Genomic DNA, 21,939 nt, shown 5'->3' with positions numbered 1-21,939 from the left:
AACATGTTCGTGGCCTCGCTGCTCCGCACGCAAACAGTGGTTGCCGGTGTGATATATCGCCCCCCCCAGGCCTGCTCCATCAAAACCAGAATGACGTTCACTCCCCAAATTGACAAGAGGGCCTCCACCTCGGTCAATTGACGTGGATGTCTCTCTGGACCTTGGGGGGGGGGGCAGGGTTCAACTATGCCTCATCCAGTTCACCGTAATTACCACTGAGTATAAACTCTCCTGGTAAAAAGGGGTAGGTTTCCCCTTAACAGGTGGGAATCTGACTGTATAAAAACCCCGGCCTGGGTGCAGGTCGGGGAGGGTGACCCTTCAGGGCAAGGAATTGTTAGTTGTCTTAATTGTGTACACTTAAATAAACCTGAGTTCATTTTATCCTACCGTGCGTTCCTGCATCTCTTTCATTGATTTCTACAGTATAATAATACCATATTCTATCAATATGTAATGTATTTTAAAAATTGATCAATTATATTTTAGGGTGATAGTTTGATTACTCGTGAGCTACTTATGTTAGTGAACATTCTGTTTAAATTAAAGCATTTTGTAAAAATCCCTATAAATATTTGCCACAGCCAAGTTGTTCTCTGATTGCTTTTTTAGCTAAAAGGTGCAGCAGTCTAGATTCTGGATCATTTATGAACGAAACCATAATTGTTAATTTTATTTTGTTGTTAGTTAATAGGAGCAGTATTTTCATTGAAGCTGCTGACTTTTCTGTATGTTTGATGTTGCTTTGAATAGGAAATTTTTCACTTCTTTTACCTCTGATCTTGAAGAGAATAACAATTATCAAATATCGTCAATTTGAAAACAGCAGCTAAATGCCTTTTGATGCAATTTTTACTGCTTGCCCATTTTTCAGCAGTTGTGCAGGGAATATTGAATCTCTGGAGGTGATTGCAAGATAGCAATTCAATCAGAGACACTTAGATGATGTTACAAACCAAGAGAATAAAGTGAGTAGTTTATAACTATTATCTGAACTCTCAACATTAAATTACTGAACCACATCAGGATTTTTTTCATCTCAATCTGTTAATTTTGTTGAGTTATAGGGCTGGTTTTCATGTGAACCAAAGTACCCCAAGCATAAGTCAGTGATATGCAGTGTACACGTAGCCAGTTGGAATTTCAGTGAACCAGGCCCCATTTATGGCTTCAGCCCATCAGGATGAGCGTGCAAGAGCAAGGTGCAATTGCCATTTCCTATTAGGTGGCTGGTTTAGCTAGTGGTGGCTGGATTAGCTCAGTGGGCTAGACAGCTGGTTTATGATTTAGAACAAGGGCAGCAGCGCGGGTTCAATTCCTGTACCCAGCTGAGAATTCTGAATTCTCCCTCCGTACACCCGAACAGGTGCCGGAATGTGGCGACTAGGGGCTTTTCACAGTAACTTCATTGCAGTGTTGAATGTAAGCCGACTTGTGACAATAAAAAGATTATTATTATTATTTGTGCAGGAGCTGGTGTGGTGTGGGCAGGAGGGCGGAGCTGTTGGGTGCAGTGGGAGGGGGGCAAATAATGTGTGCTGCTGCTGCAGGCCTTGAAAGCCTTCACAGCTTGAAGAAAAATCCCTTTGAATCATCTTAACAGAACATTTTGCTTTAAGGCTGTATAAAGCAAGTGTAGCACAGAAGGGATTTCTATGATAAAAGCAATTTACCAGCGTATGCTGGAATCTGAACCAAGAACAGAAAATGCTGGACAATCTCAGCAGGTCTGACAGCATCTGAGGAGAGAGAACAGAGCTAACATTTCAAGTCTGGATGACTCCGTCAAAGCTTTGACAAAGTCATTCAGACTTGAAACGTTCGCTCCGTCCTCTCTCCACAGCTGCTGTCAGACCTGCTACGATGTCCAGCATTTTCTGTTTTCCTTCGGGATTGCTATGGCCAGTTGACTTTAGAAACAATTAAGAGGATAGTATTGTGGGTTCCCTAATGTTCTTTCCTCTCTTCCAACAGAAAATGATCCTGAGCCTGACTGTGGCTGCACTGTTTGATAGCATTGCCTATCTAATGGTAAGTGGATAATACTTTTAATGGACAATACACATTTGGTAGATATTTTTATTGATCTGAAAACTTAAAATTTATGATAGTTAGTTGTACAACTGCTCATTTTCTTTTTCATTGTAAATGAAGGTAATGTTTTGGTATTGTATCTTTTGCTGTATTCCTGAAACAGAAATTATGTTATATAGACAAGCTGCACTGATACATTTCTGGTTATAATACATGAAAAAATGTAAATATCTAATCCTAAAGAAATCAGAACTATTATTGTGTCTTTACCTTTTCTAAATGGTATATTTTTATGTAAATATTATTTGAAGGCACTATACAACAAAAATCTTCTTAAACTCATTACCCCAAAATATTTTTTATAGTTTTAAATAGTTTATTTGTCAGACAGAAAAATATACATCTGTGCCAAACAGCAAAATTGTCCTTTCAAAGTGTGTGCCTTTGTAGTTTGGCAGTATAGTAATAATTTTGAACGATTTAGAAGTTTTAAAATGCAGTCTCTTTAGTCTTGAAGCTTGGATTGTTAATTTTCAAAAAAACTGAAGTAAGTATACATATGATGGAAAATATGCAGTTCTCTATTTAAAATAAAAAAATTGGTTTGCATATTTTGGAATTTGATTTCCACTCATGGTATGAAACTTATCTTTTGTAACAGGGGGAGATTATCCCAGATGGTGCCCTTTGCAACTTCCAAGCCTGGTGGCTTACATACTTTGGTGAGTGCTGTGATTCTTTTCCTACATAGTAAGCCCAAAACCTGTTACGCTGTTTTCTAATATAGTAAACACTTAACATCAAGCAACACTTCGGTATTCCCTCTCTCTTGAAAAAAAGGCTTGCATTTATCGAATGCATTTCATAACAGTGAGATGGCCCAAAGCACTTGACAGCCGATGAAGTGCTTGTTGAAGTGTAGTTACTGTTGTTGGACACTGCTGCTGCATGCTTGAAAGTTTCCTTTTCATAGTGAATTAGCAGGTAACAATTTTGTCAAATATTCTGTCCGCAGGATCCTCATCCTCGCCGGCAGCGCACCCATGCCCACGCGTTTCTTGACGGCGTGGGGTGGCCCACAATGGGAAACCCCATTGGCCGGCTGCGGGAACAGAGAATCCCACTGCCAGCGAGGACACGCCGCGCAGGAAAACGGGGCTGGCGGGACAGAGAATCCCGCTCATTGTAAAATGAAATGCTAGAATATTTTGCATGTAACTAACTCATTTAGAAAATTGTAATATGCTATTGAGGATTTATAATTTTAATGAAATGCCATGTGGCTCTACTGTTCACTTATTGTATTAAGAGGGGTCCAAACATCTTTTGTACTAGAATGTGTAGCTTCATGACTTTTTAAATTCATTAACATTTCTGCATCATGAAAAGCAATTCCAAGCATCTTTGGCAATTTGTAATCTTTTTAAAAAATATTTTTATTAAGGTATTTATATATATATATATATATATATATACATTAAACACAACCAAAACGAAAAAGAGAACAAACCCCCTCGAAAAACCTGCTCATTTTGACCACCGTCATATTCACCCTGTGGACTATTTTAAGTTGAATGTGGCTAAGCCTAGCACACAAAGAGGATGCGTTCACCCTCCTCAGAGCCTCCTCCCATAACCCAGCCTTCAACACCCCGGCCAGCTCTTCTTCCCGTTTCCTCTTAACTTCTCCTATTGAGGTGCCCTCCCAGTCCATTAATTCTTTGTAAATCTCCACACCCTGCCCTCACCAACCCCTTTTTTCAACACCACCTTGTCTTGCAACTCCGGGGGCGGCAGATCAGGAAATGACGGCACCTGTTTCCTCACGTAGTTTTGCACCTGTAAGTTCCAGAACCCTTTCCCACTAGGCAGCTCGTACTTCTCTGCCAGTCCCTCCAAGCTCGGGAAGCTGCCCCCACGAATAGGTCTCCAAACAACTCAATCCCTGCCCGCCACCATGCCCGGAACCTCGCGTCCAGCCCCCCCCCCCCCCGGAGCAAACCTGTGATTGTTGCAAATTGGAGCCCAAACCGAGGCACCTTCCAGCCTCAGATGCAGCCGGCATGGTCCCCACACCCTCTGCCCGCCACCACTACCAGACTTGTGGAGTGCCTGGCTGGCAAGAACAGCAGAGGCGCTGTCAATAATGCCCTTCAACTTGTGTCCTTACAAGAGGCTGCCTCCATCCAGGCATCCTCACGATTCTTAGATTCTGTCTCCGGGAGCGATTCGCCAGGTCCTCCACCTTCTCCTTTAACCGTTCCTGGGTCTCTCTCATCAGACCCACTTCAGCCACCAATGAGGCAAGCTGCTCCTCATGCTCCCCCACTGCCTCCTCCACTTTCCGAATTGCCTGGCCCTAGGACTCCAGCTTCTGCTCCCGCTTTAACGGTTCCACCTCCTTGGCTAGGTCCTCCGGGGCCTCCCTCCTCTGTCGGCTACACTGGGCAGGCAAGGCCTTTACCCTCCGCTATCTTGACCTGTGGCACACGAAGATTCTCTAATACCCCTAATACCGACTACCACATTCACCCCCTGTTAAAAAAAGAGTCCAGCGGGGGGGGTGGTCTCGCGTCATAGAGTGGTAGAGGTTATGGTGGTACCGTGTTTTGCCTTATTACATGTCACAACTATTTACAGTATTCATTTTACATGTACATATCAGAATGAAGCAATTAGTCGATCGGGGGCCCTAGTCATCCTCTGTGATCGTAGTAGTTTCGGCGGTGATGCAGGCGCCAGCTCGGGCATCCATGACTCCGGGAACGTGACGTCGGCTTCTTCGGTAGCTTCATGACCCCTGGGTGGGACCAGTGGAAGAACCGATCCACCTGGGAAGGGGGCAGCTGTGGGGTGCGCCGGTGGGTGGGAGGGAGGGTGGGGTTGGTGGGAGGGGTGTGGATGGGGATACAGCGGGCGCGAGGTCCCGTAGGGAGACCGTATCCTGCCGGCCGTCGGGGTACGCCACGTAGGCATACTGAGGGTTAGCGTGAAGGAGGTGGACCCTCTCTACCAATGGGTCCGACTTGTGCGCCCGCACGTGTTTGCGGAGCAGAATGGGTCCAGGAGCTGCCAGCCAGGTTGGGAGCGAGGTCCCGGAGGAGGACTTCCTAGGGAAGACAAGGAGACGTTCATGAGGTGTTTAGTTTGTCGTGGGACACAGCAGTGATCGGATGGAGTGGGGTGCATCAGGAAGGACCTCCTGCCAGCAGGAGACTGGGAGATTCCTGGACCGTAGGGCCAGTAGGACGGTCTTCCAGACCATTCCGTTCTCCCTCTCTACCTGTCCGTTTCCCCGGGGGTTATAACTGGTCGCCCTGCTTGACACCATGCCCTTGCTGAGCAGGAATTGACGCAGTTCGTCGTCGCTCATGAAGGAGGACCCCCTATCGCTGTGTATGTAGGCGGGAAAACTGAACAGGGTAAAGATACTGTGGAGGGCTTTTATGACGGTGGCTGCGGTCATGTTGTGGCAGGGCATGGCAAATGGGAACCGGGAGTACTCGTACTTCCTGAACGTGATTGACGTGTTGCGGTCGGTGGAGGGGAGGGGCCTTTTGAAGTCCACACTGAGGCGTTTAGAGGGACGGGAAGCCTTTATCAGGTGCACTTTCTCTGGCTTGCAGAAGTGCGGCTTGCACTCCGCGCAGATTTGGCAGTTTCTGGTAGCGGTCCTGACCTCCTCGAGGGAGTAGGGCAGGTTGCGGGACTTGATAAAATGGAAGAATTGAATGACCCCTGGGTGGCAGAGATCCTCATGGAGGGCCCGGAGTCGGTCCACTTGTGCGTTTGCGCGGGATAGGGCATCAGGAGGCTCGTTTAACTTTCCGGGACGATACAAGATCTCATAGTTGTAGGTGGAGAGCTCGATCCTCCACTGTAAGATCTTATCGTTCTTTATCTTGCCCCGCTGTGCATTATCGAACATGCAAGCTACCGACCGTTGGTCAGTGAGGAGAGTGAATCTCCTACCGGCCAGGTAATGCCTCCAGTGCCGCACAACTTCTACTATGGTCTGGGCCTCCTTTTCAACGGAGGAATGGCGGATTTCTGAAGCATGGAGGGTGCGTGAGAAGAAGGCCACGGGCCTGCCCGCTTGATTGAAGGTGGCCGCCAGAGCTATGTCGGACGCGTCGTTCTCGACTTGGAAGGGAAGGGATTCATCGATTGCGTGCATCGTGGCCTTTGCGATGTCCGCCTTTATGGGGCTGAAGGCCTGGCAGGCCTCTGCCGACAGGGGGAAAACCGAGGATTGGATTAGTGGGCGGGCCTTGTCCGCATAATTGGGGACCCCCTGGGCGTAATATGAAAAAAGTCCCAGGCAGCGTTTCAGGGCCTTGGAGCAGTGGGGGAGGGGAAACTCCATGAGGGGGTGCATGCGTCAGGATCTGGGCCTATGACGCCATCATGCACTGCGTAGCCGAGGATGGCTAGACGTTCGGTGCTGAACACGCATTTGTCCTTGTTGTAGGTTAAGTTAAGGGTTTTTGCGGTATGGAGGAATTTGCAGAGGTTGGTGTCGTGGTCCTGCTGGTCGTAGAGGCAGATGGTAACGTTGTCGAGGTACGGAAACATGGCCCGCAAACCGTACCGGTCAACCATTCGGTCCATCTCCCGTTGGAAGACCGAAACTCCATTTGTGACACCGAAGGGAACCCTTAGGAAGTGGTAGAGCCCCCATCTACTTCGAATGCAATGTACTTGCAGTCGCCCGGGCGGATGGGGAGCTGGTGGTAGGCGGATTTGAGGTCTAACGTGGAAAAGACCTTGTATTGTGCAATCTGATTGACCAAATCAGATATGCGGGGGAGTGGGTACGCCTCGAGCTGTGTATACCTGTTGATGGTCTGACTATACCACAACAGCGCCTATACTTCCAGAAAGCACAACAGCGCCTATACTTCCTCAGGAAACTAAGGAAATTCGGCATGTCCACATTGACTCTTACCAACCTTTACAGATGCACCATAGAAAGCATCCTATCGGGCAGCATCACAGCCTGGTATGGCAACTGCTCGGCCCAGGACCGCAAGAAACTTCAGAGAGTCGTGAACACCGCCCAGTCCATCACACGAACCTGCCTCCCATTCCATTGACTCCATCTACACCTCCCGCTGCCTGGGGAAAGCGGGCAGTATAATCAAAGATCCCTCCCACCCGGCTTGCTCACTCTTCCAACTTCTTCCATTGGGCAGGAGATACAGAAGTCTGAGAAAACGCACAAACAGACTCAAAAACAGCTTCTTCCCCATTGTCACCAGACTCCTAAATGACCCTCTTATGGACTGACTTCATTAACATTACACCCTGTATGCTTCATCCGATGCCAGTGCTTATGTAGTTACATTGTATATGTTGTGTTGCCCTATTATGTATTTTCTTTTATTCCCTTTTCCTTTCATGGTGATCTGTTGAGCTACTCGCAGAAAAATACTTTTCACTGTACCTCGGTACACGTGACAATAAACAAATCCAATCCAATCCAATAATCGATGACCATCATGTGCTTCTCCCCGGTCTTTACAACCACTACTTGAGCTCTCCAGGGGCTGTTGCTAGCCTCGATAATAACTTCCGCCAGTAGCCGATGGACTTCCGACCAAATGAAGGTCCCGTCCTGGGCACTGTACCGTCTGCTCCTGGTGGCAACGGGTTTGCAATCCGGGGTGAGGTTGGCAAAAAGGGAAGACGGGTCGACCTTGAGGGTCGCGAGGCTGTGCAGACAGTGAGGGGGGTATAGGGCCGCCGAATTTAAAGGTTAAGCTCTGGAGGTTGCATTGGAAGTCCAATCCCAGGAGCGTGGCAGTGCAGAGGTGAGGGAGGACGTAGAGTCGGAAATTTTTTCATTCTCTTCCCTGGGCCATGAGGTTCGCTACGCAGAATCCCTTGATCTCTACAGAGTGAGACCCGGAGGCCAGGAATATTCTTTGGTTAACTTGGTGTATGGGAAGAGAACAGCGCCTTACCGTGTTGGGGTGTATGAAGCTCTCTGTGCTCCCGGAGTCGATCAGGCAGGATGTTTTGCGCCCGTTGATGAGCACGGTCGTCGACGCGGTCTAGAGCGTTCGGGGCTGAGACTGGTCCAGGGTCACCGAGGCGAGTCGTGGTAAAAGTTGAAGATTTTCCCCGGGCGGTGTGTGGCCATCCGCATCGGGGTCCTGAGACTCCAGCCAAGATGGCGGCGTCCATGGGGCGCACATGGCTGGGGGTGGGCAAGATGGTGGCGCCCACGCATCACACGTGGTCCCTGGGGAACAAGATGGCGGTGCCCGGGGCCCGCACGTGGCTCTGTCAAATGAAGATGGCGGCGCCCGCCGCCCGCATGAGGCCCGTGGAGAGAGTTGTGGTGGCAGCCCCGGTTCGCCCCTGGAGACAGCGGCGACCACCTGGGCCTGGCATACCGCCACAAAATGGCCCTTTTTGCCACAACCTTTGCAGATGGAGGAGCTGGCCGGGCAGCGCTGCCGGGGGTGCTTGGCTTGACCGCAAAAATAACAGCTGGGCCCCCCGGGGTTGCCTGGTAGCCACGCAGCACAAGTTTGTGGGAGGATGGGGGATGCATCGCATCGGCCGTGGGTGGGTTCCACGCTGCCCAAGGGGCTGCCGCGGTGTCGGGGATGTACGTGCGGGCGCGTCGGGAGGCCACATCCAGGGAGCTAGCAAGGGCCCGTGCCTCCTTGAGGCCTAGTGTCTCTTTCTCCAGCAGCCGCTGACAGATCTGAGAGGACAGCATACCTGCAACAAATGCGTCCCGGTTAAAAGTTCTGTGTGGTCGCTGCCTGAAATTTGCGGGCAGTCACAGTTCCTACCTAGTACCAGATGCACGCGGTAGAATTCATCCAGCGATTCCCCCGGGATTTGTCGCCTTGTCGCTAGCAGATGTCGGGCGTAAACCTGGTTTACTGGGCAAATGTAGTGTCCTTTCAACAGGGCCATCGCGGCCTCGAAATCGTCTGCATCCTCGATGAGGGTGTAGATCTCTGGGCTCACCCTCGAGTGGAGAACTTGTATCTTCTGGTCCTCCGTGGGTGCAGTCGTGGCCGTCCTGAGGTACCCGTTGAAGCACGCCAGCCAGTGTTTGAAGGTTGCCGCTGAGTTTGCCGCGTGGGGGCTGAGTTGCAGACACTCTGGCTTGACTCGGAGCTCCATTCTTTACAATCTAGTCCAATAAATTGATGCTCGATCTGAGGTGATATTCATCACTGTAAATACACAAGGGGTTAATGTAAGTACACGTAGACTAGCTAGACACTAGAGGGAGCACCAGAGACATGACACACAGACATTCAACCAAAGGGTCAGTAAGATAGGACGTGACCAATGGGCATTCACGATACACACAGAGGTGACACTACCACAGGGGGGCATTACACCAACCCATATATAAAGGACACAGCACACATGATCTTCCTCTTTCCAGTGGAGACACTCAGTGTGTACACAGGGTTGATTCAACATCACACCCCCACCTGGATTGCAGCAGACTGGTTAGTCAGTCTGAGTAGCTATAGAAGGATTAACAGTAGAGGCGAATCCAAGTAGGAGAATTGTAAATAGTTCAGTAAACGTGTTGAAGTTATCTCCACGTCTGAACCTTCCTTTGTCAGAGTGCACATCAACAAAGCCGCTTATGCTACGGCAAGAGCATAACAAGACACTTGTTTCGGAGCTCCATTCTTTCGAATCTAGTCCAATAAATTGGTGCTCGATCAATGACTCCAGAAGTGAGATTAGATGACAATTGAAGGCTTTATTAGACTAGATGTTTCCCCCAGCAGCACAGAATGCGGCTGTTAGGGAGACACAGACTCTTGTACTCCTCCTTACTGGGCGGAACCAGCAGGCAGGCTTCACCAGTGATCTTCCTGTCTCAGGTGCCTCCCACACCAATGATCTTACAGCCTCAACCTAGGTACAGTAATACCCCTAATACCGACTACCACAATATGTCAGTCCAGAACATTCCACATTTTCTACAAGTGTTGTATGTCAACAATATGTACAGTGAGAGAAGTTGGAAATACCAGTAGCGTTTCTCCTCTACATTGACTGTTTGCATGCAGTGTATCTGAATAGAATGCAGTTTTCAATTGCTACATGTCCTTCATTGTATGTAAATACTTTAAGCACCCTATTTTAACATTCTTTCATTAGCCGTTAAAAAACAAGTCTCCTTCCACATCCTCTCTCAGCAGATTGCTAACAGATATGCACTGATATATGGAGAGTAGGAATGGTACATTTAACCTCCCCAGCTTTAAATCAATCACCTTCTCACTCAACTGGCAGATTTTAATGCCTTCCGAATGGTAGGTTCAGTGGCGGAGGGCATTTACTTGGATGGGTGGAGACCCCATCGCATTTCTCTCCCTACCCCGATTTGAGTCTGTATCAGCAAGGCTTGTGAATGGCATTTTTCACCCAATCACCATTTGAGGTTCTTAAGTCAGGGGACGGTACCGTATTTGAGGCGGTTGTCCCAAGTTCCCGGTTGTTTGCTGCTGGGTCGACCTTTGTCCCGTCGTTCAGATTATTTCTTGCACATGCACAGTATGCAAACTGTGCTCTGCTACCACTGTCCACTGGACAGCAAACCCCAACCTAACCTCCCTCCAACAGGCCGGACAGCCCCCTTTTGCACCCATCGTCTGGAGAGAACACCCACAATCTAGGACAGCACACCTTGCGCACCCCAACTTCTCCCACCATCCTTCCCCCCCCCCCCCCCCCGGCCAAACACACACAATTAATATGCACTGTGGCCTCATCCTGCCACCACTGGTATTCTCCCAGCAGTGCATTCTCCCAGCAGTGGGCAGGAACGTTCCACGCAGGGATTCCAAAAAGCTACCCTGTTGAGTTTTTGAATCAGCCGAGGATTTGCTTATGTCAAACAACTGTGTAAATGCATTAACAATAGCTAAATCTGTTTTAATGCCTGATTACTCAGCAGAAAAATACAAATCGCTTCATACTCTCCACACACATTCCATTGCCCTGGCCACTGACTATCTGACAATAGTCTGGGAATGAACAGGACTGTTCATACTCTACATGTTGACCTAGAAATGAGCATCCTACCACACCATCAACAAGATCACCTATTTCTACCTCTGTAACATCCCTTCCTTTGTCCCACCTCAGTTCATCCATGCTTTTTTACCTCTAAAATTGACAATACTAACACTGGCTGACCTTGTATTTTGCACCATTAATAAAGTGCAGTTCATCCAAACTCTTATTTCCTGTATCCTGACTCTCATCTAGTACCGTTCACCATCATCCCTTTGGATTGGGCAGTACTTCAATTTTAAAACTCTCATTCTTGCTTTCAAAGCCCTCCGCAGCCTCACACCTGTCTTACTCTGTAACCTCATGCAGCCCTTCAACCCTCCGAGATATCTGTGCTCCTCCAATTCTGACCTTCTCTGTTTGAATTCCTCTATCATTGCTGGCTGTACCCTCAGCTGCCTGGGCCCAATGTCTGGAATTGACCCTCCCCCACCCGCCCGTCTCTCTCCTTTTAAGATGCCCCTTAAAACCTACCCTTTTATGACCATGTTCCTTAATATCTCCTGATATAGCTTGATGTCAAATCTTATTTGATTTGTGAAGCAGAAAGTATTATTACATTAAACTTGATTCAAGTGATATATAAATTCAAATTGTCATAAATCTTGAGGCCTTAACATTTGCAGGACTGAAGCATTGCTCAGTAGCTAAAATAAATATATTAAATCTTTTTGTTATGTACAAACAGTTCTTTGAGCTTCTTTGAGCTAGGAAAGTAACATTTTGTATCAGCCTACAATTTTTATTTTAAATTCAAATGGAAATTTCAAGATTACAATTGAGCATTATTTGCTAAACAGCTTTCTTCAGTTTCTTTTTGACAACTGCGTTTTACTCGTTATTTTTAGTTTGAGATTCTCTGACAATCTTGCACAGAAAAGGGAAAAGACAAAATATTGGGCTCGATTCTCAGACCTCGATCGAGCGAAGTGAGGCCGGTGAATAGCGGGAGAGGCCGAAAATGAGAACTGCACCAGGTGCCAAACAGTGTGTGATGCAACCAGCCCGCTCCTGTAAGCGAAATCGGGGTCTCGCCATGGCGAGAAATCAATTATTACCACTTAAGCCCTATTTCCATACAATTAACGAGAGCAGCCCCATATCTAATGGACTCCCGTGATTCAACGGCCTCCCTAGCAAGTGGTCACTGTGGCGCCGATTAGTACTCCTTTTGAAAACCGTGAACCTGGTGGAAGGGCTTCTACGGGGAGCTGAGGGGCGTGGGCTTGCTGCCCCAGTGCTCGGCAGGGGGCGGGGGACCCTCGGCAGGGGTAGGAAGCCAGGGGTAGGGAGGTTTGCGGGCTGCTGGGAGGGGTGGATGCTTGTGCGGGGGAAGAAAGGTCTTGAGGGGGGAGGCGTCAGGATCGGGCGCTTGCGACAACTCACCCACGCTGCCCAGTGTAGGTCGTTGTCTTTCTTGTGACGCTGGAGGACAGTCCTCCTGGTCACACTCCCTGAGCTCAGGGGCGCCACAACCTCGTCCCACTGGCTGCCCTGTGACACACGCTCAGGGAACCTGAGGGGAACCGGACATCCCTCCTGTCCTCCACTCCATCGAGGAGCCAACCCAGGTCTGAGTCCCCGAATCTTGGTGCCGGTCTTCTCGGCGCCATGGCTGCGAGCTGAGTGGGGTTGGTTTTGCAAGTGCTGTTTAAGTGCTGCTCGACCTTGTTAGCAGGGTGGGCTGGCGAGCGCAGTCCCGGCGAATTGGCTGGCAAGCCTTCATTTGCGACGAAAAACCTGTGGGGCCTTGTTAAGTTGCCCAATTAACGCTGAATAGTGTTGCCGGGCTCGCCGGGCCAAGCGTCGGGAAGCTCGCGGCAGTTGCCCTCGCTACCACACATAGAAATCTTTCCGGAGAATTGCACCTGTTGGTTTACAAATTTCTAGGGACCAAATATATATTCACTACAAGAATATAGGAAGTATGTGCTCTTAGCCTGCTAATATTATCTGCGTAATATCATTGTTAATGCATAGAATGTATCAATGGAGCTCCTGAGCTCTTAACTAAATAAGATATTCATGGATCTACAGTCTCAGGAAAGGCTGTCAGCATTGTTTTTACAGCTATATAATGACCTATCTGAATTGTATCAAGGAATTAGTTGCTTTCTGGGAATAATTTGCAACTTGGCAGTGAGGTGGTGGAATAGATCACCTGCCCTTTGCAGAACCAGCCTGGTTTGCATCTTGTTGTTTGAGAATGGGATAAAGTTGAAAATTACCATTGTAACATGAGTTCACTTAGCTTTTTTAATGAAGACAATGTTTTACCCTCTCCGAGCACAATGTTTTCTCTCCCTCCTCTTCTGAATTGGCAATGTATACTCCATATTTGATTCCATGGGCTACAAAGTCCCTGCTACTTCATTCAAGTGTCCATTTCTCACATGTAAGTCAAAGCACTGTGTGGTTTAGCTGTTCAGGGATCTAGAGCTCTTTCCGAAGGCCGGTGCAGACTCGATGGGCAAAATGGCCTCCTTCTGCACTGTAAATTCTATAATTCTATGATTTTAGAGCAACACAAATAGATCATTGCTATCCTAGCTGGGCTCTGCAAAGGGTAGATTATCCACTCCACCATATCGCCACCAAGTTGAAAATTATCCCCAGAAAACATCAAATCCCTAGATCAGAAGTGTTCGCTTCAAATTTAATCTTCATCAATGTTCCTTTGCAGTGTACTGATGATCAGAGAGCTAAAGAAAATCTAGCCATCTGCTTATTTAGAAACATAGAAACATAGAAAAATTAAGAGCAGGAGGAGGCCATTTGGTCCTTCAAGCCCGTTCTGCCATTCCTTATGATCATGGCCGATCATCCATCTCAATAACCTAATTGATGCACGATCAATTACACTGAAGACAAAGTGATTTCATAACTGAAGGCTTTAATCGACTAGAACTTGTTCCCCAGCAGCTTCGGTACAGAAAGTGAAGGCTGCTGGGATGGCACCGGTTCTTATACTCTGCCTGTCAGGGCGGAGCTACGTATCAACAGCCAATGGTAAACTCCTAGGTTTAACCAATGGTCATCAGCCTCTTAGGTACCGCAATACCTGATAATACCACACTAATCCTGCTTTCCCCCGTACCCTTTGATCCCCTTCGCCTTAACTGCTATATCTAACAGCTTCTTGAAACCATACAATGTTTTGGACTCAACTACTTCCTATGGTAATGACTTTCACGGGCTCACCACTCTATGGGTGAAGACATTTCTCCTCATCTCTCTCCTAATTGGTCTACCCCACATCCTCAGACTGTGACCCCTGGTTCTGGACACAGCCACCATCGGGAACAGCCTTCCTGAATCAATCCTGTCCAGTCCTGTTAGAATTCTATAGGTTTCATGAGATTTCCCCCATATTCTTCTGAACTCCAATGAATACAATCCTAACCGATTGAATCTTTCCTTGTATGTCAGTCCCGCCATCCCAGGAATCAGTCTGGTAAACCATTGCTGCACTAGCTAGAACATCCTTCCTCAGATAAGGAGACCAAAACTGCACACAATATTCCAGGTGTGCCCTCACCAAGGCCATGTATAACTGCAGCAAGACACCCCTGCTCCTGTACTCGAATCCTCTCGCAATAACGACCAGTAAAACATTTGCTTTCTTTATCGCCTGCTCCCTTGCATGCTTACCTTCAATAACTGGTGTACAAGGACACCCAGGTCTCATTGCATGTTCCCCTCTCCAATTTATGGCCATTCAGATAATAGTCTGCCTTCTTGTATTTGCTACCAAAGTGGATAACCTTGCATTTATCCAAATTATATTATTATTATTTTAATCCTGCACCTGCCATTCATTTGCCCACTCACTCAGCTTGTCCAAATCACACTGAAGGATCATAGATCATAGAATTTACAGTGCAAAGGAGGCCATTCGGCCCATCGAGTCTGCACCGGCTCTTGGAAAGAGCACCCTACCCAAGTTCAATACCTCTACCCTATCCCCATAACCCAGTAACCCTATCCAACACTAAGGGCAATTTTGGACACTAAGGGCAATTTATCATGGCCAATCCACCTAACCTGCACATCTTTGGACTCTGCATCCTCCTCACAGCTCACCTTCCCATCCAACTTGCTGTCATCTGCAAATTTGGAGATATGACATTTTGTTCCCTCATCTAAATTATTAATATATATTGTGAATAGTTCGGATCCTAGAGCCTATCCCTGCGGTACCCCACTAGTCACTGCCTGCCAATTTGAAAAAGATCCGCTAATTCCTGCTCTTTGTTTCCTGTCTGCCAACCAGTTTTCTATCCATCTCAGTAACCTACTCCCAGTCCCATGCGCTTTAATTTTACACGCTGATCTTTTATGCGGGACTTTGTCAAAAGCCTTCTGATAGTCCACATGCACTGGCTCCCCCTCATCAAAAATACTACTAGTTACATCCTTGTAAGAATTCCAGTAGATTTGTCAAGCATGATTTCTCCTTCATAAATCCATGCTGACTCTGTCCGATCCTGCCACTGTTTCTAAGTGCTGAGCTATAAAATCTTTGATAATGGAGTCTAGAATTTTGTCCACTACTGACGTCAGGCTTACTGGTCTATAATTCCCTGCATTCTCTCTATCTCCATTTTTAAATAGTTCAGTTACATTCGCCACCCTACAATCTGCAATAACTGCTCCGCAGTCTATAGAATCCTGATGACCACCAATGCATCCACTATTTCTGGAGCCAACTCCTTGAGTACCCTGGGATGTAGATTATCAGACCCTGGGTATTTATCAGCCTTCAATCCCATCAATTTCCCCAACACCATTTCTCTACTGATACTGATCATCTTCAGTTTCTCCTTCTCACTAAATCCTGCATTCCCCAACATTTCTGGTATCTTATTTGTGTCCTCATTTGTGAAGATAGAATCAAAATATGTATTTAGATGCTCAGCCATTTCTTTGTCCCCTATAATACATTCCCCTGTTTCTGACTGTAAGGGATCTGGATTTGTCTTTATCAATCTTTTTCTCTTCACGTACCAATAGAAACTTTTGCAATCAGTTTTTATTTTCCCCGCAAGCTTACTTTTGTACTCTATTTTCCCCTTCTTAATCAATCCCTTGGTCCTTCTTTGCTGAATTCTAAACAGCTCTCAATCCTCAGACCTGTTGTTTTTCTTGGCCAATTTATATGCTACTTCCTTGGTTTGAATATTATCCCTAATTTCCCTTGTAAGCCATGGATTGGCCGCCTTACAGGTCTGAGCCCCCACTGGAAGAGGGAGGGATGGGTCGCTTCCTGGACCGGCTGAGGTTTCCGAGGGTGGAGGAGGGGCAGGTGGCGGGGTTGGGGGCGCCGGTTGGGTTGGAGGAGTTGGTCAAAGGAATAGGGAACATGCAGGCGAGGAAGGCACCGGGGCCGGATGGGTTTCTGGTTGAATTTTACAAGAAGTATGCGGACCCACTGGGCCCGCTGATGTCTAGAGCGCAGATTTCCCTGATCCTGAAGTGGGACAAGGATCCCCTACAGCGTGGGTCATATAGGCCGATCTCACTCTTAAATGCAGATGCAAAGTTGCTGGCAAAGATTTTGGCCATGAGGGTAGAGGACTGTGTGCCGCAGGTCATACACGAGGATCAGACGGGGTTCGTGAAAGGGAGGCAGTTGAATACCAATGTTCGGAGGCTTTTGAACGTTATCATGATGCCGGCGATGGAAGGGGAGGCGGAGGTAGGGGCGGTGATGGATGCGGAGAAGGCCTTTGATAGGGTGGAGTGGGGGTACCTGTGGGAGGTGTTGAAAAGGTTCGGGTTCGGGGAGGGGTTCGTCAGGTGGGTGAGGCTGCTGTATGAGGCCCCGGTGGCGAGTGTGGCCACGAACAGAAGGAGGTCAGAGTATTTCCAGCTACACCGGGGGACGAGGCAGGGGTGTCCCCTGTCCCCCCTGCTCTTTGCACTGGCGATTGAACCCCTGGCCATGGCGTTGAGGGAATCGAGGAACTGGAGGGGGCTGGTGCGGGGTGGGGAGGAGCATCAGGTGGCGCTCTATGTGGATGATTTGCTGCTATATGTGGCGGACCCGGTGGGCGGAATGCCGGAGGTGATGAGGATCCTTAGGGGGTTTGGAGATTTCTCCGGGTACAAGCTTAATATGGGGAAGAGCGAGTTGTTCGTAGTGCACCTGGGGGACCAGGAGAGAGGGATTGGTGAGCTCCCGCTAAAAAGGGCGGAGAGGAATTTCAGGTACCTGGGGGTCCAGGTGGCTAGGAGCGGGGGGGCCCTACATAAGCTTAACTTCAGGATGCTGGTGGAGCTGATGGAGGAGGAGTTTAAGGGGTGGGACGTGCTGCCACTCTCCCTGGCGGGTAGAGTGCAGTCAATTAAAATGATGGTGCTCCCAAGGTTTTTGTTCCTGTTCCAATGTCTCCCCATCCTGATCCCTAGGGCCTTCTTCAAGCGGGTTAACAGGAACATTATGAGGTTTGTGTGGGCGCAGAAGATCCCGAGGGTGAGAAGGGTGTTCCTGGAGCGGTGCAGGGATAGGGGGGTGGGGGTTGACGCTGCCTAGCCTCTGTGGGTATTATTGGGCCTCCAACGTGGCAATGGTGCGTAAGTGGGTGGTGGAGGGGGATGAGGTGGCATGGAAGAGGCTGGAGATGGCGTCCTGTGTGGGCACGAGCCTGGAGTCGCTGATGACGGCGCCGCTGCCGCTTCCTCCAATGAGGTACACCACGAGCCCGGTGTTGGTGGCTACCCTCAAAATTTGGGGTCAATGGAGACGTCACGGGGGGAGGTGGGGGCCTCGGTGTGGTCTCCGATTCGGGGGAAACCACCGGTTTGTCCCGGGGAGGATGGACGGAGGGTTTCTGAGCTGGCACAGGGTAGGTATTAGAAGGATGGGGAACCTGTTTGTGGACGGGACGTTCGCGAGCCTGGGTGAGCTGGAGGAGAAATTTGGGTCCCCCCCCCCCCCCCCCCCCCCCCGGGGAACACCTTCAGATCTCTGCAGGTAAGGGCGTTTGTTCGGCGGCAGGTGGTGGAGTTCCCACTGCTGCCGCCACGCGGGGTCCAGGACAGGGTGCTGTCGGGGATGTGGGTTGGAGCGGGAAGGATCTCGTCAATGTACAGGTGATGCAGGTGGAGGAGGCGGCCTCGGTGGAGGAGCTAAAGGGTAAGTGAGAGGAGGAGTTGGGCAAGGAGATTGACGAGGGGATGTGGGCGGATGCCCTGGGGAGGGTGAACTCTTCCTCCTCTTGCGCGAGGCTCAGCCTCATACAATTTAAGGTGCTGCCTAGGGCTCACATGACCGGGGCAAGGATAAGCCTGTTCTTTGGGGGCGAGGACAGGTGTGTTAGGTGCTCAGGGAGCCCAGCAAATCACACCCACATGTTCTGGGCCTGCCCAGCGCTGGCGGACTTTTGGAAGGGTGTAGCGAGGACAGTGTCAAGGGTGGTAGGTTCCAGGGGCAAGCCGGGCTGGGGGCTCGCAATATTTGGGGTGGCAGAGGAGCCGGGAGTGTAGGAGGCGAAAGAGGCCAGTATTCTGGCTTTTGTGTCCCTGGTAGCCCGGCGAAGGATTCTTCTCCAGTGGAAGGATGCGAGGCCCCTAAGCGTGGAATCCTGGATCAGCGATATGGCGGGGTTTATTAAATTGGAGAGAGTAAAATTCGCCTTAAGGGGATCGGTACAAGGATTCTTCAGGCGGTGGCAACCGTTCCTAGACTTCCTGGCAGAACGTTAGAAGATGGTCAGCAGCGGCAGCAACCGGGTTGGGGGGCCGGGGGGGGGGGGGGGGGGGGTGGCGTCGGTTTGTGTTTCTTGAGAGGGTGTGTATTTTTGCCTTTGTGTTGATGAAGGCTGTTAATTTATTATTTATGTATATGGGGGGGGTGGATTTGTTCTTTTCTTTCTGTATTTTGTTGTTGATATTTTGTGAAAATGTGAATAAAAGTTTTTTTTTAATGGTTTGGCTGCCTTTCCTGTTTTGCTTTTGTGTCAGACAGGAATAAACCATTGTTGCAGTCCCTTCATGTGCTATTTGAATGTTTCCCATTGTCTCTCCACTGTGATCCTTTTAAGTAACATTCCCCAATTGATCATAGCCAACTCACACCTCATGTCATTGTAGTTTCATTTGTTAAGAGTCAGGACCCTAGTCTCAGAATCAACTACTTCACTCTACATCTTGATGAAAAATTCTATCATATTATGGTTGCTCATCCCCAAGGGGTCTCGCACAACTAGATTGCCAATGATTCTGTTCTCAATACACAGTACCCAGTCTAGAATGGCCTGTTCTCTAGTAGGCTACTCAACATATTGATCTAGAAAACCATCCCGCATACACTCCAGGAATTCCTCTTCTGTGGTATTGTCACTAATTTGATTTTCCAAATTTATATGCAGATCAAAATCACCCATAATTACAATTGTTCCTTTATCACATGCATCTCTAATATCCTGTTTAATGCCATTCCCAACAATATAACTGCAGTTTGGGGGTCTATATGATGCCCACTAACGATTTTGCCCCTTGCTGTTTTTCAGCTCTACCCATACAGATTATGCATTGTCGGACCTAATATCCTCCCTCACTATTGTGTTAATTTTCTCCTTGACCAGCAATGCAACCCCGCTGACTTTTCCTTTTTGTCTGTCTTTCCTAAATACTGAATAGCCCTGGACATTCAGACCCCATCCCTGTTCCCCCTGCATCCATGTCTCCGTAATCCCGACTATATCATACCCATTCACTTCTATTTGTGCGATTAGTTCATCCATTTTATTGCGAATGCTCCACGCGTTAAGGCACACTGCCTTTAAGCTTGTCTTTTTAACATTGCTAGTCCTGCTTTCAATATTTTCACAGGCCCTGTTTGAATCTGGCTCTTGGTTGATCTGCTTTTCTTATTCCCCTTTCTGTCTTTTGTTTTTGTCCTTATTTCCCCCTCCTCTGACTCTGTGCATAGGTTCCCATCCCCCTGTCATATTTATTTAAACCCTCCCCAGTCACTCATACTCCCCCTAGGACATCAGTTCTGGTCCTGTCCAGGTGTAACCAGTCCAGTTTGGACTGGTCCCACCTCCCCCAGAACCGGTCCCAATGCCCCAGGAATCTGAAACCCTCCCCCTCACACCATCTCTTCAGCCACACATTTATCTAATATATCCTGCTATTTCTACTCTGACTAGCATATGGCACTGGTAGTAATCCTGAGATTACTACCTTGGAGGTCTGATTTGCTGAACCTTTCACCCCAAAGGCTATTTAACTTTTTAAATGCAAATGGTACCAACTGGTTTTGTTTCTTGATACTGTGGAGCTATTAATACATTATTCAGTTACAGTTGATGAACTGTAGCCGCTCCATTATTGTCAAACTGACATTAACTAGCTCAAAAGCAATTGGGAATCAGCTGTAGGCCCCTCCTCATCTATATGTTTCAATATCACAATATGATAAGTGTTTCGCAAACTTAGAGGCATCCAGATATCTTTCACTCCTGGAATCTCATGTCATCAAGTATCATTTATAATCACAGAATTTACAGTGCAGAAGGAGGCCAATCGGCCCATCGAGTCTGCACCAGCCCGTGGAAAGAGCACCCTACTTAAACCCATACCTCCACCTATCCCCGTAACCCAGAAACCCCACCTAAACCTTTTTCGACTAAGGGTAATTTAGCATGGCCAATCCACCTAACCTGCACATCTTTGGACTGTGGGCGGAACCTGGAGGAAACCCACGCAGTCACAGGGAGAACGTGCAGACTCCACACAGACAGTGACCCAAGCCGGAATCGAACTTGGGACCCTGGACCTGTGGAGCAACAGTGCTAACCACTGTGCAGAAAAGAATGTGGTCAATTAACAATTCTTTATTTGTTTTATGCTTTAAGTTTATAACTTATTTTCTGTACTACTCATCCCATCGCCCGTGCTCCTAATATTCCTAAAATTGTGTACAGGTGCAGGTCATTTTATGTTTAACCAGTATGTGCACACAAATTCTTTAAACATCTTTGGGGTACTGTTATAAAAGACAGACATGCATTTATATGGTGGATTCTAGTTGCTCAGGATGACCCAATATTTTACAGCTATTGAAGTACTTTTGAAGTGTGGCCATTGTTGTAATGTAGCCATTGTTGTAATGTAGTCATTGTTGTAATGTAAGAGTGGTAGCCAATTCGCACATAGCAAGCTCCTGTAAACAGCAATATGATAATGACCAGATAATTTATTTTAGTGATGTTCTTAGGGTGTGGGCACCCTCCAGTTATTTGCCAAAAAAACCTTTCCACATGTGAGTCCTGATGGACTTGCCAGTCGACAATGAAAACCATGAACTCATGCCTGCTGGTGTTCTGCAGACTGACTAGTAAAGAAGATAAAATTTGCTAAATGTAATATTTAGCGGTTTAATTTGTTTCGCAGGTACCTTATACAGATTAACCCTTGTTGAAAAGAGTGTGAAATTAACTTGGACTAATGGCTTCATCATTTTTTATGCTGTATTCTATCAGGAACTCAGAAACACTCGAGACTCATGGCATTCAATTTTTTTCAATTAGTACTACAGCTCCCATGCCATTGGCACCTGTCAAAGGATTGTGTTCTAGCACATGAACCTATGTTCCCCAGTAACAGTGGAAAGGGGACGTGCACATATTGGAGAGGAGGTAGAGAACTACAAGAAAAGGGATAGTCTATGAGGAAAGAAGTTAACCTCTACATCTGGTACGGTAGCCCAATGGTTAGCCCTGCTGCCTCATAGCTCTCGGGTCCCAGGTTCAATTCCGGCCTTGGGTGACTGTCTGGGTGGAGTTTGCACTTTCTCCCCGTGTCTGTGTGGATTTCCTCCAG

General features: G+C 48.0%; 1 protein-coding gene across 2 annotated transcripts in view; it reads left to right on the top strand.

Annotated features, from left to right (window-relative positions):
* Positions 1 to 21,939, top strand: part of LOC140427968 (uncharacterized) — a 426,464-nt gene that overhangs the window by 133,297 nt on the left and 271,228 nt on the right. For both annotated transcript variants that reach the window (XM_072513883.1, XM_072513881.1), the window contains exons 4-5: positions 1,975 to 2,031; positions 2,696 to 2,756. In XM_072513883.1, the coding sequence (XP_072369984.1) occupies positions 1,975 to 2,031; positions 2,696 to 2,756 (118 nt within the window). The remainder of the gene's footprint in view (positions 1 to 1,974; positions 2,032 to 2,695; positions 2,757 to 21,939) is intronic.

The sequence above is a fragment of the Scyliorhinus torazame genome, chromosome 8 (assembly GCF_047496885.1).
Source record: "Scyliorhinus torazame isolate Kashiwa2021f chromosome 8, sScyTor2.1, whole genome shotgun sequence".
Classification (NCBI taxonomy): Eukaryota; Metazoa; Chordata; class Chondrichthyes; order Carcharhiniformes; family Scyliorhinidae; genus Scyliorhinus; species Scyliorhinus torazame.
Note: the sequence above shows the minus strand (reverse complement) of the source record. Positions and strands in the feature narration are given on the sequence as shown.